The sequence below is a fragment of the Malaclemys terrapin genome, chromosome 10, assembly GCF_027887155.1.
Source record: "Malaclemys terrapin pileata isolate rMalTer1 chromosome 10, rMalTer1.hap1, whole genome shotgun sequence".
NCBI classification, from domain to species: Eukaryota; Metazoa; Chordata; order Testudines; family Emydidae; genus Malaclemys; species Malaclemys terrapin.
Window position 1 is genome coordinate 20229511 of NC_071514.1, and position 26296 is coordinate 20255806.

General features: G+C 38.6%; 1 protein-coding gene across 2 annotated transcripts in view; it reads left to right on the forward strand.

The window, feature by feature from the left end:
• Positions 1-26296, forward strand: part of SECISBP2L (SECIS binding protein 2 like) — a 39247-nt gene that overhangs the window by 7492 nt on the left and 5459 nt on the right. For both annotated transcript variants that reach the window (XM_054041808.1, XM_054041809.1), the window contains exons 2-17: positions 821-999; positions 2824-3148; positions 4262-4397; positions 7027-7262; positions 7351-7375; positions 8282-8397; positions 12214-12345; positions 12861-12944; positions 14087-14254; positions 14424-14565; positions 15955-16124; positions 17049-17181; positions 19071-19233; positions 19913-20133; positions 20828-20982; positions 25808-26027. In XM_054041808.1, coding sequence (XP_053897783.1) covers positions 821-999; positions 2824-3148; positions 4262-4397; positions 7027-7262; positions 7351-7375; positions 8282-8397; positions 12214-12345; positions 12861-12944; positions 14087-14254; positions 14424-14565; positions 15955-16124; positions 17049-17181; positions 19071-19233; positions 19913-20133; positions 20828-20982; positions 25808-26027 — 2605 coding nt within the window. The remainder of the gene's footprint in view (positions 1-820; positions 1000-2823; positions 3149-4261; positions 4398-7026; positions 7263-7350; positions 7376-8281; positions 8398-12213; positions 12346-12860; positions 12945-14086; positions 14255-14423; positions 14566-15954; positions 16125-17048; positions 17182-19070; positions 19234-19912; positions 20134-20827; positions 20983-25807; positions 26028-26296) is intronic.

Sequence of the window (26296 nt, forward strand, 5' to 3'; positions counted from 1 at the left end):
AAGATACTTGCTCTATTGTGATGCAGACTTTGGTGGATTAATATATAAAACCTACTAGTGGGCAGAGTTCATAATGAAAGCATTTTTGAGAACTGTTAGTAGTTACTGGATGATAGCTAGTCTGGTCATGTTCTGAAACACTATTACATGGTAAGCTGTTCAGGAGAATGCCCTTGTTTAATGGACATGATGGATGTTTGATTTATAATCCCGAAGAGTAAAGAGAGAAATGGAAAAGAGGATGAAGGTGATTCCTTTTGGTTTGTGATATTACACTTGAGAGGATGTTGCATTCCCACCAACCAACCATGATCTTTCCATAGGGCATCAACAGAGGGGAAAGAGGAGTGCTGTTTCCATGTGTTTACTTGTTACTGGTTAAATGGTTTCCTTAAAAGAATGTAAGGGGAGTCATGATGAGACTAGGTTTTCTCATAAAGACCGTACATTTTTTCATATTTACAACTAGTAAATGTGTCTGAACTTCTGTTTGAGCTGCTTTTTCTTACACTGGTCTTACAGTTTATTTTGGACTTCTAAATGCAACCTTAGGCACCTGATTGTTTAAACAGCCTTAGGCCTGCTAATACTTGTTAAAATGCATTTTCCCAGTGTAAATGTTGTCTTGTGTAAATAGCTTGGTCATTACTTAAGACTTTAAATTGTCAGGTCCTTATATGGTTTAAAAATCTTCAATGTGTCAAATGCCGCAAGTAAAGAGAATCTATTAATGATTTGCAGAATAACCACTACCATTTGTTAACTTGTTGTTTAACCACTGACTCTGACTTTATTAATGTTGTTTTTTTCCTTTCTTAAGAATGTTAAACTGTCAGCTGAAGTAGAACCATTTATTCCTCAGAAGAAGGGTCCTGATACACTTATGATATCTATGGCTCTCCCTAATGAGAGTGGAGGTGTTAATGGAGTGGAACCAACTCCTATTCCTAGCTACCTGATTACTTGCTACCCATTTGTACAGGAAAACCAGGCCAACAGGTAATTTGTGGTAGTGCTCCTATATGGAAAAAGACACTAACTTTTAAATAAATTTGAATTTCCCTTCTGTCAAAGATGTGCCTGGAATCAAGAAACTGGTTATATAAACACGGTTTTCATATAATTATTGGTAAGTTTGAGAACTCCCTCGCTGCAATTAGTTAGTCTTCCGTCCCCTCCTGGGTGAGGATAGAGTTTCTATGACCCTGGGTAATGTTGTCCCCATTTTTCTCCTTTAATCCCTTCGATTCTTAGATTCCTTGTTCTTTCTTGCCTTGGTCAGAGGACTGACCACAGATCCTTCTTGAACCCATCTGCTCTACTCTTAAACCTTCCAGAGCCAGTCAAATGAGTGTCTCTGAATTGTACCCAGCCACCTCTAAAACAAGGTACTAAGAGAAAGGTGGTAGATACCTAAGTGGTAGAACAGTATGCTGTTAGCAGTCTGAGGCCTTCCCATAACTAACTTTATTTGCACCGAGCATGTGCAAGACTGCATGATGCATTAAACTGAGTATAGGAAGGGATTAGAAACTGGAAACCCTTATTCAAGTCCCAGCTCTGCCATTCACTAGTTCTGTAGCCATGAAGACCCTTATCCTCTCTATATCTGTGTTCCTATGCAGGATGGGGGTAATGCTTTCCTACTTCATAGGAATGTTACAAGGCTTAGTCAGTGTCTGTATGGCACCTTGATATCTTAAAATGCTACAGTGTATAAATTGCTAAAATACTTAACAGTAGAGACCTTTTTAAATCCCACTCTTGCTATTATGGCAGCGGGACCCATGGGATCCCAGTCCCGCTGCAGGGCTCTACACCTTTCCTGTGTAGGGCTCTACTTAACAGTCCCTTTACTAGGAACTGCACAATTTGCACAAATTGTTATGAATTTTTACCCTTGTCTGCCCCTCCTCTTTCTAACACATATCTGCAGTTTTCCCTACACAATGTTCTTCCTAGTCCTATGGAGAGGAGGGGAATTGGGCTCAGAGTTCCTGTGGGGCTCTTTTGGTTGTACTCAGCAATAGAGATTGGCCAGGGGGAGACCACTGCACTGCACTGCACTGCACTTGCTCTCAGTGCTTCAAGGAATAGAGAACTTACGTGAGTGGTAGGAGTCTGTCTTCATGTGCGCTCTCAAAGTCTGCATTAGGGAACTTAAGAGCCTGGGATAAAATGTGAGCTGATGGCTTGTTTTCCTATCAAAACATTATTCGTCCTGGATAAGTAGGTGAATGTCAGCCTAAACTATTGCTACCATAGCTATCTGTAAATTTATCTGGTGTGTCTCCAAGTATTTAATCCATTTTCATTTTCTGATGTGTTGAAATACTTTGAACTACAGTATAAACAAACTATAAATATATATCAGTGCCTCTAATTTGAAAGTTTGTTATAAACAGCTTTCTGTGTTGTGGTGAAGATAATTTTTTCTTGACAATTATTTTGTCATAAGATGTTAGTTTCGTCTGGCCTATTCTTTTAATTGCTTAGTATAACATTAACATTCTTTTGCTTCATAAAATTTAAATCTTTAGGTTTGAACAGTTTTATTTATCACAGTATCTTGTGTATTTTATACAGTGTCCTTGAATGCAGTTGGAATTACATTATTTCAGTCATGCTCTCAAAATATGTATTATTGCACACAAGGCATTTTTAACAGTTAAGCATTTGAATTAAGCTATTAAAAGCTAAGAGTTCATGAAACAGTTTGCACTAATTTCTTTTTCAGAATAAAGGATTGAGTTACTAGTAAACTCACTCCAATTATATGTAACTATTCAGCAATTTTATTATTTTTCTCTTTTGGTTTTACAGACAATTTCCATTATATAATAATGACATCAGATGGCAGCAGCCAAACCCAAACCCCACAGGACCTTACCTTGCTTATCCTATTATATCTGCTCAACCACCTGTCTCTACAGAGTATACATATTACCAGTTTATGCCAGCCCCATGTGCACAAGTCATGGGTTTCTATCATCCTTTTCCTGCACCCTACTCTGCACCCTTTCAGACAGCAAGTGCTGTAAGTACAGTTACAACCGAATGCACTGATCGCCCAAACCAGCCAGGCCAGGTCTTTCCATTATCCAGACAGCGAAGCAAAAGCAGTAACAGGGGACCAGCTGCGCAAAAGGTAAGCGTGTCATTGTTGAGCCCTAATTAACAGAGCAAATAAAAGAATCATGTGAAAACATCTTTGCACAAAAAATGAACTGCTTTTTTGTCCTATATATTCTTGTTCAACAGCATAGGACAAGTACGTATAATAAGATTTTTTCTCTACCCTTGGTTTCTTCTGAAGCAGTATAACTTTATATAGTTATAAAGTATAACAGTGATGCTTTAATTTTGCACAATTAGTATTTCAAAGGACAAAACAAGATCATCCTATTGTGACTGTTGTACTACAAGAACCTAGATAGAATATCTGAGGGGTGATGCTGTTGGCTTTAGGGAGCTGGGAGACAGGTTGTTTGAGGGTCGTATATGGCCAACAGCTACTTCATTGAATGTTGTTGACTGCCACCTAGGATTTTTTTCTCTCTAGCTCTTGGATATTGCACAAGTAATTTTAAAACAGTAGGTCAGTGGTTTTCAACCTTTTTTCATTTGCGGCCCCCTAAAAAATTTCAAATGGAGGTGCGGACCCCTTTGGAAATCTTCGACATTGTCTGCAGACCACAGATTGAAAACCACTGCAGTAGGTGATCTGTCATGCCAAATGCACTAGGCTGCTTACATTTAACAGCATTTCTGAGGGCTTTATTGGAACACATTTTAGGTACATATATGTCCTAAGAAGCACTGGGTATATTGAAGAAGAAGTCCATTAATATGTTGCACTTAGCTAAAAGGCACTCTGCTTGTGTAGTCATTTGCTTTTGTAGAAATATATTAATTACATTAAACTGCAACATATTAGCATCTAGCATTAGTTACTTAGGTAATAGTCTCCAAAACGGGTTGGCTTACGGTATAATATAGTATTTGTAGTTCCTTAAACTAAGCTGCATGGAAGATATTGAAAACTTTTTTAAACTGATAGATGCTAGAATGTGATCCAAAATAGTATTAACCTTGTGAACTACTGGAGAACATTACCCATAATACCTTGTTTCAAACAGGTGATTTCTGTAAAGAATCTGTTATTACTTTATAAAAATTGTAATAGCACTAACCAAATGATTTTTAACTGTCGTATTTAAATAATGTCTCATGTATATATTTGATTAATCTTTTAAAACAGCAACTACAGTTACAGACACACACAAAAAGCAAAAGGGTTCCAGTGAAAAGTGTGGCTATCCAAAAAGAGACCAGTGCATCAGGCCCTGAGAACAGATCAAAAATTGTGCTGTTGGTTGATGCATCTCAGCAAACAGGTAAGATGTCTTTTTTTTTTTTTTTTTTTTGTGTGTGTGTGTGTGTGTGTGTGTCTGTTAATTAACTGGAACTGCAGCCATACCAATCATGTTTTCTGATCTAGTCAGATCATAAGTTAAAGAGGGTTGGACCTACAAGATGGCTAATGGAGAACTTTAAGAACCAAAGAAGTGCTGTTGAACAGTGGTTCTCAAACTGGGGCCGCCACTTGTGTTGTTTACTTGCCCCATCTGCAGGTCCGGCCAATCGTGGCTCCCACTGGCCGCGGTTTGCCGCTGCAGGCCAATGGGAGCTGCCGGAAGTGGCAGCCAGTACATCCCTCGGCCCACGCTGCTTCCAGCAGCTCCCATTGGCCTGGATCAGCGAACCGTGGCCAGTGGGAGCCGCGATCGGCCAGACCTGCGGACACTGCAGGTAAACAAACCGGCCTGGCCCGCCAGGGGCTTTCCCTACACAAGCGGCGGCCCCAGTTTGAGAACCCCCGCTGTAGAAAACAAGCGGTTGACTCATTAGTTGGCATTCTTTACTCTCTCAGAACTGAATCAGTGCCACATCATAGGAATGCTGCTGGAGACACACAACTACTCCTAATGATTAAAGTCTCCTTAACCTTCTTTGGGAAAGAAATATTGGGATACACCACTAGTGGCCTGATTAACTTCGACTTGGAATCTTATCTTCCTACCTAATTTCTCTAGTAACTTTAAATTGTACTGTATGGTTTGCTTCCTGTCCTAAACTGTAGTTGCATTGTCTTTGAGCTGCTGTCACATTTCATCTGCAAAATGTCAGCCATCAATGGCAGTTGTGATCCCAATAGAACAAATTATGATTATCTGAAGGCCTCAGAGGTAAGAGAGGGCACCCAAAACCTTTAGATGATCAAGGGCACTGGCTCTGCAGACTTTGAAGTCCCCACTCATGGAATCTCAATTTATAGACTGACAGGTGACTTCTCTAGGACTAAGTTCTGCTGAGTTGAGTTATGGAGACTCCAGCTAGCAGTATTTATTAGCTGAAGCCTATGGTGTTGGGGTTGAAAAGACACTCTCAGGACTTGTAAGAAAAAGATGTTTGTAATCACTATTTAGAAAATCTTCCTGAAGCTTGAAACTGCAGGGTTTTTTTTTATGAACAGAAAATCTGCCCTCGTTTCTCACCTGCTCATTCAAACTTCTCCACTGTGTGCATTTAATTTGTTGTAAGGTTGCTAATGAATGGTAGGCTGCAAACACTGATTTTACTTTTAGTTTAAGGTAAGAATTATATTTATAGAAATACTGGTAAATTTTTGGGCGGGGTTTGAGGAAAACCCTTGTAAACAATTAAATGGACTCTCCAGATAGCTAGAAAGGTAGGTATTGTGTGTGTCAGACTTGTGGCAGGACTGATAATTGGGCTCCTGATATATTTTTGGTGGAGGCTGATTGTCAGAAAGCTTGAAATCTTAAATCTGTAAACATTCTATAGCATGTAGTAAGTCAGTAGGGCAGGTGTGATTTATCATCTTGAAACTTTAATCAATTATATGACTTAACCAGATAAAAACCTAAGTATTGAAGGTTTAACGCTGCTTGCTGCAGAGAAATAGTTCTAAACAAGAACTATTAATGGCATGACAGTAAGCTTTAACTTTGGTAAGATTTGGCATGCATGTGTTAAAACTGGAGCTTATCATTTTATCTAATACTTCATATAGGCTTCCTTTCCCCGCCTGTTTTGAAGGGAAACAGTCAACATCAAGTTCAAAAAATGACCTACGTTTTGCAAAAGTCTTCCTGTCTGGCTGCCTGGGGCCTATATGAAATGAATGGTAATCTGTGTGGTTTCTAATGGTTTCACACTAATTAGAACTCTTGTTGGCAATTGCAGCAGATACCCCCACTGGACTAATGTTAAGGCACTCTGGGAGGCAGTGTGGAGAAATTGCATTTCTGGTGTCTTCGCTCTATCTGTTCTTTGGCAAACTTCTAGTGGCATCAATCTGGAACTTTTCAGGAGTACTAAAAATCACTGTGTTGGGAGAAGGATAAATCTCTTCCAAGAGTGGTCTTCAAAACTTTTTTTTTTCTTCTTTTTTTAGAGACTAGATAGAAGAGCAGTTCTAAAAACCATACAGTACATTGGATTTGATACAGAAAAAAAATTATTGCAAGGTTTTCTTCATAAATTCAGCTTTATGCATCTTCTGGAATGGTTTTTCTTCACTGTCGTTGCCTGTTCCACTTCTGCATTTAAAGCAATAATGGCAAGAATCCTGCTGTATGAATATTCAGAGACCCAGAATGCAACTTAATGAGAATTTTGGCTTGACAACCTACATGGTGTTACCTAACTCCCTTGTTTTGAAGACTCTTGTTGTTGGCAACAAAACATGTTTGTTGGCAAATCCCATTGCCAAAAATAGGTTGCATCTTGATCAAGGGGTTGGTTAGTACAACACAAATAGATCTGGTAATAGTCATCCAGCACTGTCAGTACATTTCTCTTTTTACTAGGTTGAAACTACCTGGTGCTAAGATTTCTTTTCAGTAGCTTTTGTGTTTTCATCACAAATGTTAATGTATCATTAGTAATATTTTCTGCTTTCCAACAGCAACACAAATGGCTATACTTTTTGTCTTACAGATTTTCCTTCAGAGATAGCTAATAAGTCACTTTCTGAGAGCTCTAGTACAATGCTATGGAAATCGAAAGGCAGGCGAAGACGTGCATCCCATCCTGCTGCAGAGTCCTCCAGTGAACAAGGGGCCAGTGAAGCCGATATTGACAGCGATAGTGGTTACTGCAGTCCTAAACATAGCAACAATCAGGCTGCTGCTGCCGCCATGACTTCAAAAAATACAGATTCTGGTGCAATGAATGTAGGTGAACATTTGTGAAGTGCCAAGGCTGCTGTGGTTGCTACGATAATAAAAATATTTTACTAAAATGTTCTTCCTTCCTTTTCAGATTGTAGAACCATCAATAAATGCAGGTAAAGCTTTTTTTTTTTTTTAACTTGAAAAAAAAATCTTGAAGTTGTCACATTTGCTGTGTCATAATATATCTTTATTTACATGTTGCTAAGAATATTGCTGTGTCCTTCCTAAATCATTCAGCATAGCCACTACCCCATGCTCCTTCAAATCTCATCTCAAGACCCATCTGTACTGTCACACTGATGATCAGTTGCTCAATAATAATGAATAGGCAGGTGGCCTGATAATGATTCATTAATTGCACTTGTCTCTACCTAAGCTTGGGGGGGGGAGGGTTGAGGCTTTCAGATGATACTCTCAGCTAAGAATACATGCAACCCTGTGTTTCACACTTGCTTCCTGTTTCCTTCCCCGTTGTGTTCTACCTTACTTGTCTTATTTTGTTGCTATTTAGAGCATAAGCTGCTTGGGTCAGTGACTTTATTGTATGTTGTACAGAACAGAAAAAGGAAGTTCTTATCCTGATCAGGAGTTTTGAACCCTACTGTAATAATAATGAAAAATAACGAGAGGAATTGTACTAAATTCAGCCCTGAAAACAGTGGGCAGAAAAGCCAATTGGATTGGCTCACTGTCAATAATATGCAACTATTCTAATAAGCCCACTATTGCATTAGATGTTTACCAAGATAATCAAACTTCACTATTGGCAGTTGAGTGCCTGTGGCTGAATTCTGTTCTCAAAAGCAGATTTTTTTTACCAAATTCTAGAAATCATAATTATGGAACTGAATTTTTAGCAGAGAAGAAACTGTTGCAAGATTCACATCACACTTGGTGTGATCTTTTACTTTGAAGTGACAAATATTCGGTAGTGTATATAATCAAAGTAATACAACTTCTGCTATACTTATTGACTTTTCTTTCATATATTTTTATTTTGAAACTTCTATTTCTTTCAGCTGCCATAAGTTGGACTAATGTAAATTCCCAGGCAACTCAGAAAAAACCTTGGATAGAAAACCCTCATTCATTTTCCAGAGGTGGAAGACCAGCTGAACAGAGAAATAGTTCACAGGTACCTTTGTGTTTTAATTTTAAAACATTATTAATCTCTTGTAAATTGCATCTCTCAAATTATTAAGAATTAACACACAGTAAGCAATGCATTAAAATGAAAATGGAAGTGGAAAGCAAACTTTATATCATGATTTAATCACTCTATGCATTCTATTTATTGCCTTCGTACTTTGGCTGCAAGTACACATTTGGCAATATTCTGCCTAAAATCTCCAGTTAAGGAGGGTCTTTTTATTCTGGGCATGTCAGTAGTGTGTGAAATGGAGACAAGTCTGGAAAGTGTACCATTTAATAACAGAATAATAAGTGCAACGATTTTCAGGTACTATATGGACAATTTAACAGATGCTTTAAACGACGAGTGGAAAATGCTTCCACTTTAGTCTTTGAAAATTGATCAAAATATTTGGGATTTTTTAAAGTTACAAATTTGTTATGGCATTTACATTCTCTGTTCTCATTCTTGTCAATTTATTTGCAGCCATCATGATATATTATATTGGTGCCTTTTATATTGTCAGCATTTCCATTACATTTTCTTTATGCTGCTCTGGTATCTAAGTAGATGGTTTTAAACCAAAAATTGTTCTATGCTAAAATTTATGCAAGGTCTTGACCTAGCATGAAATTCTTATAAAACTTTACTTTGGAATGCTAATAGATATGTATTGGATAGTTCCCACAAAAAAATCCTATATAAAAAGAGAATGCCCTTTTTAACTTGGACCGTCTTGCAATTTTTTTTGTTTTTGTTTTGTTTTGAAATCTGAAACAAGCTGCTGTCTGTGCTAAGGCAGCAGTCTTGCATCAGGATCCAACAGCACAGCCCTTCATGTGCGGCCTAAAATGGCCACTCATTTACATTTAGACTGGAGGTATTGGAAGCGAAGTATGTGTACACAAGAAGATACTTAGTCTTGTTTGGTGCACACTGGTGGGTTCACTATTTTCTCTCCTTTGTCAGCAAAAGTGTATGTCATACCTATTGCTAACACAACATTAATATGTATTAAGCACATGGTATAAATATTCAACATATGAAGGTTGAGCAGTTATGCCAACTAAACTATATTGTTTTCCCCACAATGCTGTTCACTGGTATATCCCACGATACCTTGGAACGGACCACTCAGCATTTAGCATAAGCGGATAGGAAAACTGTCAAAGACCAAATACATTGATACTCTGTGCTCGTTCAAGCTGCGGGGGTACCTTTACGGACCAGTACCTGGAATGCTAGTTAGTATCCAAAACAAAGATCAGAAAGGAACAAAACAACAAGTTAAGGGACTGGTGGGTTGAATCTGGGTGACGTATGAAGTGTTTTCTAACTGGTAAGCAACCATTCTATAAATACAAGCAGTCTTTGGGTGTATCTTTGAAGTACACCTTATGCAGAAGGTGAACATGCTGTTAGATGATAAGAACAAGGACATGTACAGTGTCTCCTTTTTTTGTATTGTACTGTTTTGTCTTTAGATAATACATTTGACTAGGTTTGGTTATTTGGGCTCCTGAACATTTTCATAACGAATCAAATGTAATCAATCACTTAGCTATACAGTTAATCAATACCTTAATCTTTGTGTATGTGAAAATTGGGACTATAGAAGTTGACTGCCCCATAATCTTCTAGGAATACAGCGGTTCTCAGTTGTTATAATCTATTATAGTAATTTGAGTCAGCTCAAGTTTTTCTGGCCACAATTTTACATGGACTGGTGCTTTTGGATAATCTGGGGGAGAAGGAAGAGAATTGGCTTTCTTTTACTCCCACAGATATTTCACATCACTTTTATTTAATCCCACAGACTAAGTGCCAAATTAAGCTCAAGGAGCTATAAAATACACCTCACTTTGCCAGCCAAGCTCATTGCAACTGAAGGAGGAGTTGATCTTCGAACAGCTTCTGCCCTTTGTTCCACCAAGAGGGCGGATTTAATTTGCACCCAGGTCCATTGGCAGTGAGAGCTCAGTCAGAAAATGGTCATGTGTTTGGAATCTGTGGCATGCTCCCTTTTTAGCCAGCCCTCCCATGCCTAGCACTGTGCTGAACTTCAGCCTTATAAAGGGAGTTTAAGGAATTTTTATGCATTTGCAACACAGTTTCCTCGTGCATTTCCCACCCCCAAGGTACCTCTGTGCACATTCATGTCCTTGTAAGCTTCCTGTGAACGTAGCTCTTTCTGCACATAGGGTGGCTTGTGGGATTGGCTTGTGGGGAAGGTGGGAGGGTCCAGTAAAATAGGTTTTGTGAGGTTTTTTTGGTCTGTTTGGTCCAACCATGGTCAGTTAAGAGAAGATTCTGAGAAGTCACCAAGTGGCCTCTTGTAGTTACCTCCTCTTAGTTCCCTCCGAAAGGGCCCTGTTAGCAAACTGTTCCTGCAGTTTGGAGAGCAGGTAAGCAGCTATTTTTGAGATGGATACAATGCTCTTAATTTTAAAAAATGTGTATTGTACATGTTCAGCATGCCATTATCACACTTAGTTCTCATCGCTGCACCTTAAACCTTCGCCAGCTTAAGGGTAAAACTCTGAAGTCAGCGGCGGATTTGCATCTCCAGTGCCGAAGTTCACAGCATCACCACTCTCATTTTACTAGCTCATCAGGAACAATGTTTAGCATTGCGTATGTTTAGATGTTACATCACAATGGCTCTTTCAACTCATTTTGTAACTGCATCAGTTCAGTCTTCAGTTCTAATATTCCTATGTCAACTATTCAGTGGTAGAACAACCTTAGCATTTTGCAGAGGGCAAGGAAAACAGCATTATCATATGATAATACCTCTATGTGCCCAGCCTGAACAGCTGTATTGGAGGGCACATGTCAGGAAAAATACATTCAGTTGGAGTATTTGGTTTCTATATTCAAAACTATTTTAGCAAGAAAAAGGTCTACAAAATGAGTGAAAGCTGATACTCTTCCTTATAATTCTTGGTCTCCAATATCAGAGGAGCCCACAGAAGACCACAACTGTGGTCTTTTAGATAAGGCCTGTCTTGTTCACTGGTATTCAGAAGGAGTGGAAGCTCAGATTATTTCATTCTCACGTCGCCTATTCTGTAATACTGAGGGTGAATATGAAGAGTTTAAAGCGGAACTTTGAATGTCTTTGCTTCTGTTACCTTGTGTAACTAATTGCATATGTATGAGAAGCATATAATGGGTGAATTATATCTTCTTCCAAATGCAAATATAGAATTTGAAAAGGTTTAGTTCATTCCATAAAAGTTGTTGTAAAAAATGTACATTGCAGATATATAGTATGTATGTAGGTGTTGCTGAAATTAAATAAAGATTATAAATGAATTACTCATGTTAACAGTTCAGCTGATGAATACTTTTAAAGGGATGCTGTCTAGTCATAGAACAGTAACAGTTTACATGAGTGCTTATAAAAAAAAAAATTAGTTTTCGTTCTTAAACTTTATCCTGTTATTTTCAAAAAGATCAGTCAATTTCACTTTCTTTCATGCATTAGTGTAGTATTTCAGAGAAGGATGAAATGTAAAATATAAACAATCAGCCTTAGTGATAAAAAATAAAATTAAAATTTTAATATTCCAAAGAATTTTTTATCTATGGTCCCACCTGTAGTATATGATTAGAATTATAAACTCTGCCTTTCAATCAAATATTTTCATTTTAAAAAATGCACACACCTCATAGGTAATGTAGCTTATTTTGTAAAAATCAATTTTAACTGGTCTTTTTTTCCATTAGTATAATTGAGTAGCTAGCATGAATGCATTACAAATCTATACCATTTTTAATTCTAAAACACTAAGAACTCTTTCCTTGATTTGTAAGTCTGGTTTCAGATGCAGGGGACAAAGCACATCTTCAGAAAGAAGGCAAAAACTTCAGAAGCGACACGAGAAGCCTTTAACCACAAGCCAATCAAGCAGAGCAGAACAAAGTCCCGAACCCTTGTACTTTGAGGTATTTTTTTTTTTTTGTGTTCACATCACTGTTAGAATTTCAATATGACAAGACCTAATAAAACATTGAACTGGTGATAGTTGCCTCGTGACATCTCTTCTTGCTGAAAACTAATTCTAAAGTTCCACAATGTGATAAAATACACTGATTCTCACAATGCTATATGTATTGCCTCTGTAGTTTAGGTCTGCTATGTGTACTTTCTGATTTTATATTAAACTCAGTTAAATTTTGAAACTAGTGTAGTAGATTTCCAGTTTATTTTTTGCTGCAATTTTTATAGAATGTAAAAGTTAACTAAATTCAGTGCTTTTCTCTAATATTGCAGGGATTTCTTTAACATAATATATTACTCAAAATATGTACAATATTATTTTTACCATTGGATACATGTACTGGATACTTCACTTATAGCCTTGGCCATTCAAGTTAATGACCTTGGTCTTTTGGTGTGTGGTGGGTTTTTACCCAAGTTGTAGGGCAGTGTGACTTTTAATCCTCAATTCTTCAATTAGGATGAAGATGAATTTCCAGAGTTAAATAGTGACAGTGGAAGTGGCAAAGGTGGTAACATTCAGCAAAAATTTTCACCAAAAGTAGTAAGTAAAGACTTTTTTTATTCTTGATATTTATTTTTAAGGTGAAGACAATTTCTGATTAGTGTTACCTGAATTTGCATTCCCCGTTTGCATGAATCTGTCTGGTCTATTGCAGTATTTACAAGGTCACAATGGTGGAATTTTTTTAAAAAGCATATACAACACACATTACTATAGACTTTGTTATGGAAATACTTTTCCAATGGTCTTTTAACTAAAATAGCAATGTCAGAGAAAACCATATTGTCAAGAAGCCAAGACTTGGATTCTCCCCCTTCTCTCTTCCTCCCCCTCCCCCCCCATTGCTACTTTATACCTGTGGAGGAACCACATGTGTATAGAATACCTATTTATTTAAAAAATGAATTGGTCGGAGAAAAAATTCATTGGTAGATTACATAAAAAACATCATCCCAGAATGATGTTTGCTTTTTTTTTTTTTTTTTTTTTGCAACAGTGTTACACTGTTGACTCATATTTAACTTGTGGTCCACTATGACCCCCAGATCCCTTTCCACCGTACTCCTTCCCAGGCAGTCATTTCCCATTTTGTATGTGTGCAACTGATTGCTCCTTCCTAAATGGAGTACTTTGTATTTGTCCTTATCGAATTTCATCCTATTTACTTCTGGAGAAATGGTCTGATCATTTTGAATTGTAATCCTACCCTCCAAAGCACTTGCAACCCCTCCCAGCTTGGCAAACTTTATAAGTGTACTCTCTATGCCATTATCTAAATCATTGATGAAGATTTTGAACTAATCCCTGCGGGACCTCACGCATTATGCCCTTCCAGCATGACTGTGAACCACTGATAAATACTCTCTGGGAACGGTTTTCCAACTAGTTTTGCACCCACCTTATAGTAGCTCCATCTAGGTTGAATTTCCCTAGTTTGTTTGACATGTAACATGTCTCTCACTATAAAGATTAAGTACTCCACAAAACTAATTTAGCTATATCCTCATGCATACTGTGACTTATGTCACAGCTGTATGTTACTTGTTTGATAGGTAGTATATCTACTAAATGGACTAGTTCTCTACTTTGCATAATTCTTTTGCTACTGTCTCAGATAAATAATTCCTTTTCTATTTTAAAAGCTTGTAATTATGTTTATACTCTTTCTTCTGCAACCTTAGCTGGATGATTTACCTGAAAATTCTCCAATCAATATAGTCCAAACTCCAATTCCTATTACAACCTCTGTACCCAAACGTGCAAAAAGTCAAAAGAAGAAAGCCTTGGCAGCAGCACTTGCCACAGCTCAAGAATATTCAGAAATAAGTATGGAGCAGAAGAAACTCCAGGTCTGTTACATTTTCAAGTAGTAATTGCTAGGGGAGGAATAACCATCATCAGACAGCATTCCTTCATACACTATTATAGCAACAATGTCTGTTTAAAATCGATGCTGTCTTCTACTGATCATTGATAAAAAGACATAAAGGTGAACGGTGTCTTGTGTTCATGTAACAGGAGGCTTTATCCAAAGCAGCTGGGAAGAAGAGTAAAGCTCCCGTGCAGCTAGACTTAGGGGATATGTTAGCAGCGCTTGAGAAACAGCAACAAGCAATGAAAGCCCGTCAGCTCACCAATACCAGGCCCCTCTCATACACAGGTAATTCCACATGCCCACCCATTAGGGTTGCCACCTGTCTAATCGCGCAAACCCAAAGATCCTTGCCCTGCCCCTTCCCTGAGAACATGCCCTGTCCGCCCCTTCTCCGAGGTCCCGCCCCCTGCTCACTCCATTCCCCTTCCCTCTGTTGCTCACTCTCCCCCTCCCTCCCTCACTCACTTTCACCAGTTTGGGGCAGGGAGCTAGGGTGCAGGGTGCAGGCTTTGGGAGAGAGATGAGATGTGGGGTGCAGGCTCTGGGAGGGAGTTTGGGTGTGGCTGGGGTCAGCTTCTGGGAGGGAGTTTGGGTGGGGGGGCAGGCTCTGGGAGGGAGATGGGATGCGGGGTGCCGGCTCTGGGAGGTAGTTTGAGTGTGGGAGAGGGTGTGGGGTCAGGTTCTTGGAGGGAGTTTGGATGGGGGTGCAGGGTCGGACTTCGGGAGGGAGTTTGGGTGCGGGCTCGAGGCTGGGGCAGGAGGTTGGGGTCAGGGGGTCCGCGCTTACCTCGGGCAGCTCCCGAAAGTGACCGACACATCCCTGTGGCAGCAGCTCCTAGGCGGGGGGCCCAAGGGGTCCCCGCGCACCACTGCCCACAGGCACCACCCCCCACAGCTCCCATTGGCTGCAGTTCCTGGCCAATGGGAGCTGCGGGGGCTGCAGGGATGTGCCGGCCGTTTTCTGGGAGCGGTACAGAGCGAGGGCAGGCAGCCTTAGCTCTGTTGTGCTGCCAGGGGCCACCGGGCCCTTTTTAAATTGCCCCCTTTGCCTGAACACTTATTAAAGTGCTATTGTATAAAGTACTATGAACAGCCTCTGGGAAATAAAGGAACAAAATGCACTTTTTGTATTCCCTAATTTGCAAGGAGTCTTCCATTCATAAATACTGACCAGCAAAATTGTATCTAACAAAGTGCTGTAAAGAACTTTGATTTAGGCTTCATTTTAAAATGCATTTTTTTTTTTTTTTTTGGCCTGTTGCTATACAGTAAAATCTGTTCTTCCAAATGTCAGTTAAATTCTACCTTCCTTCTTAATTTGTCGTACTATTATAACTAACAAGTATTTACAGATTACATATTCATGCCTAGAAAAATGATATTTACATGTCATTTGAGACAATCTCCATTTTACTCTTAAATGTGATGTCTAGCCTTCTTTTTCTCCTGGAATGAGTAGTCAGTTTCCTAAAACATGAGGCTAAATTGAAGAAATATATAAATATGAAAACATCAACATTTGGTGATGTAACTTTCTTGTCATAACCTCCCCCTTCCCCTGCAAAAGGAAGGAAAATGTACTTGGTGAGAATTCGTTAGTGGAAATTTTGAAAGTGTCTGGGCTTTCTTTCAGTAGTATCTTTTAGTGAGACTATCTTTCTTGCCTACATTTAGTTGGCGGTGGTGCACCTTTTCATACCAAAGAATCTACCAACAGAAAGTCATTAACTAAAGGACAGCCATGTGTGGGTTGTCTTAATCCTTTGGACTCAACTGCTCCAAAAGTAAAAAGAGGGAAAGAGAGAGAAATTTCCAAACTAAAGCGCCCGACAGCACTTAAAAAGGTAAACCATGCAACTGTTTTGGGACTGTCTTGATCCAAGTATCAAGATTAACAAATAACCATGACTAACAATTCTCTTAATAATGTTTTAGTTGTGGCCTAGTGGGATTGGGATTCATGAACTCCTGAATTGTGATGCCCTGATCTTTAGGACAGTTGGGGACCAACTTGCCCCTAAAGGAATAGTTCTCTAGCAGCTCTTGCTGATTGCTGGAGTACAGCATGCTTCTGACATATCCCTAGAACAGACCCAGCACTGGGTTGTGTGTCTGGTGAAGGGTGGGAGAGGAAACAGAAGCAAGTGATTTATAGACTGACAGTCCAGGGAATGCAACAAAGCTGATAATCTGGCCCATATTTTTCATTATTCATTACAGTATTGGCATCTGTCATTGATACAGTAAATGATAAAATATCAAAGTATCAAAGATAAAGGCTAATAGCCATATAGTCTCAGCACTTTGTATTGTGGTGCTTTTTGATGCTTTTCAAAACAATTTCCAGACACAATGATAAGATTTTGTTGCAATTTTATTGCATTCTTGCATCAGGTGTGTTTATAAGAGTGGGGGTGGGTTGTGGTGACAAAGATGAATGCTTTTCACCAAATAGAAGTTTGAAAGAGTGTTTGGAAAGTATTTTAAACAAAAGCTATGAAAAAACCCTTCCTGCAACACTACTACTCTAAAAATACTCTGGTATTGTGGTGTTGCCTTATTGCAACTACTAAAATGAAGAGTGCCATTTCTCATCCATCAAACAGATTTAAAATGTGTCGTTTAGGTTCACTTTCAGAAACAAAAAGGCTCTAAAACAAACTATTATTTTTTCCCTATTTCTGTGTGAGGGAAGCTTCTCACGTCATTGTAGCAATCTGTAATACTTACAGGTTTCAATTGATTGAAAACTAGTACCTTGTTCCTAGATTATTTTAAAAGAGAGAGAAGAAAAGAAAGGACGCTTATCTGCAGATCACAGTCTTCTGGGATCTGATGAACAGAAAGAGGTGCCCGTATGTTTGACTGATGACCAGTCTCAGGAGTTAACCTCTCAAGAAGGTAAGAGTCTTCTCTTGTTTTAGGATTTTTAAAAATAATTGTTTTAAATTGAAGTATTTATACTTTTTTTTTAAATTTTCTGGATTGCTTTTATTTTCAACATGTAACAAAGTCCGCTACCATTAGCTTGTTGTTCATTTTATGATCAGCTATTTCCCTTATGAAAGAATGGAAATTAGATGAAAAAGACCTATTTGAGGCCATTTTGTCCATCTCTCAACTATTCAAGATTCTCATGTGCTTTGTCAGGTCTAATTTTTTCAAATAAATCAGTCTTCCACTTTCCATTTGAGACGCTTTCTCTGTAATAGACCTTAATTTGGAAGTTTTTCTGATATTTAGCCATAACCTAAACTTACTCAGTGTCACCCATTTACTCCTAGTTTACCTTGAACTTCTGCTGTGTGGGACATTGGAGTCTGTTCTTCTTTGGTATTTGGAGTTTTGTAAATGTTTAAAACTGCCATTTTAGCCAGACTTTTAATCTTTATTTACAAATTGATTCCAACAAATACTTACATTTCTTGTTAGTTTTATAGTTCTCTCAGTCCTAGGTAATTGAGTATTGTAGTCTACTAGTTTGGTTTTTGTTAAATAATACTTCTGACTTTGCTGTCATATTCTAGGGAGTTAAAATAGAAATTTCAAGGGCCAGATCATCAGCTGATCTAAATTTGCATAGCTTTATTTATTTCAGTGACCACAGATTTGCTATACCAATTTATGCAAACTGAGAATCTGATGCTAAATGTATATTAGTAATATGTTGTGGTTTTTTTCTGAGTATTAGTCGGTAGTTAAAAGGACCTGACACAGCTTTCATAAGGCATGAATTTGGGATAGAAGAACTTGAAAAAGTGCAGCAGTCCAGTTAACATGTTTCCCTGAACTAGTTGTGCCCATCAAATTTGGGCTGGAAATCTTGTTAGAACAGGCTTTCTCATGACACTTCCGGTCCTCCTGCTTTTGGTAGGGCCAAAAAAAGCATGAAAACCCAGACTTTTCAAATCACATTCTAGTGCTCCCTCTTCTGTCTAGAATCAGCAAGTACGGAGGCATATGCAATATGGGGGAAAATGCAAGTTTAGTGCCAAGTCATTTGAACTCACGCAAACTATTTGAACTTTTGCTAAGACTGTGGTTAATTCTTGAACTGCAAAGGAACATCCAAAGCTGTCAGCCACTACCTCTTTGGTATGGAGATTTGTGACCCACATTGTGATATCATGGTAATTGTAATGAGTGATACTCTAAAGATTGCTAGGACAGCAAGGATGTATTTAATGTTAAAAGTAGGTAATGACTCTCTGGAGATCACTGTAAAGTAAAGCAGCAAAAAGACAGCATAATTTAAATGTCACACAAGTTTAATTTTTGGAAGAAGTTATTATCTTCAGGTATCAAGTATCAGACGGTAGCCGTGTTAGTCTGGATCTGTAAAAGCAGCAAAGAGTCCTGTGGCACCTTATAGACTAAACAGACGTATTGGAGCATGAGCTTTCGTGGGTGAATACCCACTTCGTCGGATGCATGGGAAAGCTCATGCTCCAATATGTCTGTTTAGTCTATAAGGTGCCACAGGACTCTTTGCTGCTCTCTTCAGGTAGTTCTTGTTTCACTTGTATTCTCAAATACCTCTTCTTTTTTTTTTTTTTTTTTTTTTTTTTTTTTTAAAAAGAGCTCAAATGTAATAATTGAATGCATATTCAAATATCACTAAAGTGGTTTACCTGACAGATATTAGGTGCCTGAAATTTGTAATATATGTAAAAATCAGAGAGAGGGATATATGAGTGGCAGATGAGTTCCCTATGTTAAACTGTACTGCTTTTATATATAAATGCATTTCATACTGAAGACGTTTCAAAGCTTTTTTTCATTTATTTCAGAACCGGGGCTAAGTATGCCTAGTGATACTTCACTCTCTCCAGCAAGTCAGAACTCTCCATATTGCATGACTCCAGTGTCACAAGGCTCACCTGCCAGTTCAGGGATAGGTAGTCCAATGGCATCTTCAACAATCACTAAAATTCATAGCAAGAGATTTAGAGAGTAAGCGCTTTGAATTACTCAACTTGAATTCTAAAGGTGTATTCTAGTCAAATGTATTTTCTAACTGTATTTGAATTTATTGGACTCTTATAAGTTGTCGGTGAACTTAAGTTAGCCTATCCCCCATATAAAAAAGGTACTACTCCCTGGCGTTTTGCACCCTCTGTTTCTTACGAGCTTCTGATGGGGCAGGTTATAATATTCCTGAGGGATTTTCTTCAGGTAGGCTGCTGCTTTTAAGAAATGGAGTAGGCAGAAAAGTCATTTCAAATGAAGGGCAACTTTGAGTTTGGGGAGCTGGAAACTCTGCTACAATCCACCCCTACTACAGTGGAATTACTACTAACCAGTGTTTGAAAGCATCCCTTATTGATTATCAAATTTGATCAAGGAATAGTGAATTGTAAAATATAAGTGTGTATGAGCTATCCTCTTTAAGTTGTGGGCTCTGGGTGGGTGGGTTGTATACTGACAATTTATTTCACTGTGGTTTCATTTTAAACACTTTCAGAATATCCTAACGTTGTTTTAGGTGTACAGTTCTTTAACTTCTAAATAAATGTATTTAGTATACTTTGAACAAGTAACAAAAAAATTATTTCTGCCAAAAATCATTTAAAGGCAAACAGCACTGCTGAATTTGCTATATGCTAAAATGTGGTGGTTTCTGAATTGACAGGTATTGTAATCAAGTTCTAAGTAAAGAAATAGACGAGTGTGTGACTTTGCTATTGCAAGAGCTTGTCAGCTTCCAGGAACGCATTTACCAAAAGGATCCTATGAGAGCTAAAGCAAGGAGAAGGCTTGTTATGGGTTTGCGTGAGGTTACTAAGCACATGAAGTTAAACAAGATAAAATGTGTGATCATTTCTCCTAACTGTGAAAAAATCCAGTCAAAAGGTACAAGTGCTTTAATAAGAAATATTTTAGTGTATAAATGCTATGTGTATATTGCATTTTCCCCAACACTACCAGTGATGCTAACCTTGTTAATCCATTATGTTGACTTCCGAGTCATTTTAAGCATCTTCCATGCTATCCTATAAGCATGACAGGTCATCTTTCAATTCCATCGTAAAGCTGCCACACTCTGCTTCGGGCCCATTTCTTTAACTCCAGGAACTAGTGGGGCAGGAATTGTGCCTTCCTGTATGTGGGACTGGGGACTGTGCCTAGTATATTTTGCACACTACAGGAATGCAAATGATAACTTCCTGAGATATGTAAGAGAAGGAAAAGATCTATTAAGAAACCGAGAATCCAGTTTCATAAAGTTTCTGCTTTAGTATTCCTGGTGCACAACTTAGCACCATGAGAGGGTTCAGAGCATTGTTAGGTGTACAGATTAACTGATCATATTCAGTAAATAACAGACTTGATTGTACTTTAATAAAACAAGCAAATTTACTGCATGTGCACTGCATTCAAAGCCTTACTGCTTTCTGGCAGTACATGGTTTAATCTAAATATCTGGTGACTAACTATGTGTACTAAAGTTTTAGCCGATAGCCACTGACAAAAACTGTGGAATACTGGTGCACTATTAAGATGACTGTTCTAAGCTTTAGCTTTGTGTTGTTTTTTTTCTCCTAAGGTGGATTGGATGAAGCTCTGTATAACGTAATAGCCATGGCACGAGAGCAAGAGATTCCTTTTGTCTTTGCACTTGGACGTAAAGCTCTTGGTCGTTGTGTGAACAAGCTAGTTCCTGTTAGTGTGGTGGGAATCTTCAACTATTCTGGTGCTGAGGTAAGCAATTCATTTCTGAACAGGTGGCTGAAATAGTTAATGCCATTTCAGTTTTTTTCTCATGTAATGCATGTTTACAAACTTTGTTCACTGCCCTTAGGCTCACAAACTAACTGGCATGCATGCATGCATGCATTCATATATACATATAGAGTGTTGACTGGCATTGGATGCCAATTTTATCTTGGCCTATTTATTCTAAAGTTGCTTATTTCTTTAAATTTGACATGCTGGCCTGTCAGTTCTGTAAGATTTGTCACCCCTTCTTCCTCTAAATCTTTGGAACATGCTGGCAGACATCTTTTGAAGTGCCAGCTGAAATGACATGGAATGTCCAGGATTGTAGGGCATGCCAGCATCTTCAAGTAAGGCAACTGTTGGCCTGTTACAAAGATTAGGAAGTCTTTAGAAGAGGTCTTGGGAGGCCTCAAAGGAGCAGTGGTATCAAGGGCATCTACCAGCTACCTAAAATCCCCATATTTCATCAGAGATGTATGCTTCTGCTTCATTAGGTCAACACACCTTGGGAGGGTTGTGGGTTGCCATCATATTAGATGTGACCTGTGCATGTATCATATCATATCCTGGCCTGTGATCAGAGGTAATGCTGTGTGGGCGAGATGGCACTCAGGGTCACATGTCCATCTCTCTCCCTCCCCAGCCCCTTCCCCTGGTTTTAACTGCTTTGCTTGTACTGAGCATGCTCCCACAGACTGAGCATGCTGAATAACATCTGCTGAAGCTGCTGCCCTCACTCTGTCCTTATTTATGCCTCCGCACTATCGGGAGGTACAGATCGTCTCTGCCTGTGATATAACCACTCCAACCCTGCAGGTACAGCTCATCTACTGCGTGCACTAAAACTAGAGTGGTGAGCTTTTCCTCCATCTGTTGAGGAAAACAGTGAGGAAAAAAGCCATTTTTTGAAAATAAAACAGAACAAAAACTGTATCTCATTTATTCTTTAAAAATTAAAAAGGGCAGTCATTGTCCAAAATGAAAAGCTTGCGATTCTAAGGGAAATGTAATCAAATTCTCATTCAAACTAATTAGGCCTACCACTCTTCCTTTGTCTGCTCTCAGATATGAGAGTTTCCACAACCCACTGATTTTTTTTTTTCCAGCTTCATGCCTATGAAGTTTCAACCAAAGCAGTCAGAGTGTGCCAAAAATACACTCAGTTGATAACTAAGTTGCCCGGAGAGGCATGTGAGAGTCTTCTAAAAATTGACAAGTCTTAATATCTGTTCTAACATCCGTGACTACTTACTTGGTGGATGCAACAAACTGCGACAAGCAAAGAGAGAGGTTTGGGGTATAAATGTGATTCTTCCATTTTAAAGCTAGACGATAATGGGAAAAACTCAGGATTAATCATAGTATTGGAAGGGACCTTGAGAGGTCATCTAGTCCAGTTCCCTGCACTCATGGCCGGACTAAGTACTATCTAGACCATTCCTAACAGGGGTTTGTCTAACCTGCTCTTAAATCTCCAATGATGGAGATTCCACGACCTCCCTAGGCAATTTATTCCAGTGCTTAACCACCCTGACAGGAAGTTTTTCCTAATATCCAACCTAAACCTCCCTTGCTGCAATTTAAACCCATTGCTTCTTGTCTTATCTTCCGAGGTTAAGAAAAACAATTCTTCTCCCTCCTCCTCCTTGTAACAACCTTTTATGTACTTGAAAATTATTATGTCCCCTTTCAGTCTTCTCTTCTCCAGACTAAACAAACCCAGTTTTTTCAATCTTCCCTGAAAGGTCATGTTTTCTAGACCTTTAATCATTTTTGTTTCTCTTCTTTGGACTTTCTCCAATTTTGTCCACATTTTTCCTGAAATGTGGCACCCAGAATTGGACACAATACTTCAGTTGAGGCCTAATCAACACTCCTACTAATACATCCCATTTTGAATTTTAATCCTATCCTCCAAAGCACTTGCAACCCCTCCCAGCTTGGTAATTGTGCACAAACTTTATAAGTGTACTCTCTATACCATTATATAAATCATTGATGAAGATATTGAATAGAAGCAGACCCAGAACTGATCCTGTGGGATCCCTCTCATAATGCCCTTCCAGCATGACTGTGAACCACTGATAACTACTCTCTGGGAACAAAAACAATGAGGAGTCCTTGTGGTACCTTAGAGACCAATACATTTATTTGGGCATAAGCTTTACCACTCTGATACCTGTCTCTGGGAACAATTTATCCAACCAGTTTTGCACCCACCTTATAGTAGCTCCATCTAGAAGTTGAATTAGCATAATTTTTGTTAGCTTGAATTGGTTATATTGTCTGTCAGGGTCATGGGTTGAGCTCAGAACATGGAAACTTGGTAATGAAATGTCTCGCTTCCTTTGAATAACTTTTTTTAGTTTTGTCCTGGGTTTCCGGTTCTAGATTAAATAAATTAGGTCAGATGCCTTTTTGACTCTGAGACCATTTTTCTTAACCTTGCAGTCTGACCATATTACTCTGACACTTCATTTCTTTTTGTAACCTTTAGTGCATCTCTCTAGTAGTCCCTTGTTTATATCAGCCATTGGCTGCTATCTGATCAAAAGTCCTCCTCAGCCTCATTCTCAGTGTAAATTTCACCATACTTAAAGTAGTTGGATGCAAATGTAGAGACAGTCTTCCTATGAATTCCACTAAGTATTGTTGGGAAGCCTGGGTATATTTATCCTTTTTCAGTCAACCAACCCATAAGGTGGCTGATGGGTACAGAAGAATTTTAAACTTCCACAATGTGTGTTAGGACTATATTAGGTGTTGCTACTTTCTAAACAAGGCTTAAATAGTGCACTGAACACCATGTACTTCAAAGGCAGTCATCCTGAAGTTTTCCCATCATTTCATTTTATTTTCATTTTCTGAGCAAACAGGAAAGCCTATATGCATTCTTGGATGGCATCTTCAGCAATTTGGGCACAGTATTCTAATGTTCTCTTTTCAGATGTAGGAACACAGTCTTCCCTGTATGGATGTTAGCATCCATGTTTGGGTCATTTGGTAATCACTAAAACTTAATCACCCGTTTACAGTATTGATCAGCAGCTTTCACATTTACAACAGTTAGAATGAGAAACAGACACTTACTGAATTTAGTACCTGGTAGACTGAAAAATAAGATGAGTTGTCCTCCTCCTTCTAGAGCTATATGTAATCACATAACCTCCTCCTCTTCTCCACCACCTGCCAGAAGTTTCTAGGAAGCCAGTCTCCTCTAACAGGTCACAGTACCATCCATAGACCTGGTGCTGGAACTGGGGATGCTGCTACACCACCTGGCTTGAAGTGGTTTCTATCATATACAAAGTTTACAGTTTGGTTCAATGTCTCTCAGCACCCCCACTATAAAAATCATTCCTGCACCCTTGCCGGTGACAGTAGATTTCTAGTCTACTTTCCTTCCTTACCCCCAAAATCCCACTGAATGTGTATTCTCTGGGTAGAATGGAGGGTGCAGCATGGGGGAATGGAACAGGCTTTTCATATCCCTGACTAAAACTGTAGGATTACTGATAGCTATTGATGCCTGAGGCCTGGAATTTTTGACGGGCACCTCATCGATTGCACCATGAATGCTGGCATCAAGGAGTTAAAGATGCTGAGGTGACAGCACTTTTGTCCTCACAGTAATAGAAATGGTGGCACTTCTTGGTGTTAACCTGACTCTCCTCTGATTTCGAGTAAAGTATAAAGGATTCGTAGTTTGTTATTACATGTACCTGTTACCGTTATGTGTAACATGACCAGTTTGTGTTGAGCATGTTTATTTAATTTTACATTGTGACTCTTTGAAATTGAGCATGTAATTATTTCTGCGTAACTGAACTTGTTTCAGGTATCGTAGCATGTACTGTAACTTAAACCACTTAACAATTAAGCAGATAATATTTTTCTCAAGATGTAAAGTTTTTAATAAACATATTGATGGGGTGGAAACAAAATTACCAGCAATGAGTGTGCTAAAACATCTAGCCACAGACAGTATTGAATTTTAGATCATGTTGCATCCTTTGTTACCTGCTAAGGAAGGAAGTGCCCATTAAATACTTAAATTGTCATTCATCTTTTGTTCTAACATATATTTGGAAAGAGATTCACTATCAAGTGCGGGCCAGTAATGGAAAACTTTATTAAATATTCATTTTACTGGCTCCATATGTTTATGGTGGTTTCTTTGGTGCAAAAATCAGACTGCTATTCTAATCAGAGGTTTCCTTGAGCATGTGATTCCATCTTTTGCTAAGCCTGGGTTGCAAGATGTTGCGACATCCCACTGAAAAGGGCTATCGGCTTTGTATTGTAGATAATCCCTATCTAAATGTGCTATAATATAATAGGCTCAAACCTATTAATTATTGCACAAAATAAAACCTGATTAGATCTGTGCCATTGGGAAGCAAAAACTAGTAGTGAGACCAAAGAGGCTTAAGATGACAAAAATTAGTAACTAGTGTTTTTTTAAAAAGGAAAAATTCCGCAAGACTGAGCTTTATCATTTGGGATTTTAGGCTGAGTGAACTCTTCCTGTGAGTCTGCAAACAATGTAGGAAGGCAGTGTTCTTTGCCTCCTACCCATGCTTCATCAGAAATAACCCTAGCAAAAACTTGAGCTGTGTAAATGCAGAGGCATCCTTAAAATGAAACTTAGAGCATGACTGATTATTGCCCAAAATAAAGGGCACACTCTTTTTGACTAGACAGGCTTTAGGGTTGCATGTACAGGACCTGTTAATAAAAGGGAAAATGTGTCAAGTGAAAATGTTCGTGAAGAAACTAACAAATATGAAAATGTCTTCATATTTAGAGCCTGTTTAATAAGTTGGTCTCGCTGACTGAGGAGGCCAGAAAGGCATACAGAGATATGGTTGCATCAATGGAGCAGGAGCAGGCAGAAGAGGCCTTAAAGAATGTTAAGAAGGCACCCCATCACATGGGTCATTCTCGTAATCCCTCTGCAGCAAGTGCGATTTCATTCTGTAGTGTTATTTCAGAGCCCATATCTGAAGTGAATGAGAGAGAATATGGTAAGTATTAAAAATGTGTATTTATATTACATAACATAAAGTAGAAATAGCTATAAATATTAAACTATAGGTAGAAAAAAATTCTCCCAATACTTCCCAGTCTAAAATATATTCCACACCAAATTGGTTAGGCTCTTGGGTGAGACTGAGTAGTCTTCTGGGGAAGTTCTTCTAGAACTGACCACATAAAAATAATGGCATTGGCCCTAATCCTCAGATTTGTTCCAAATACTTTGTTGATGCAAAGCAACCCTAAAGCCAACCACAGG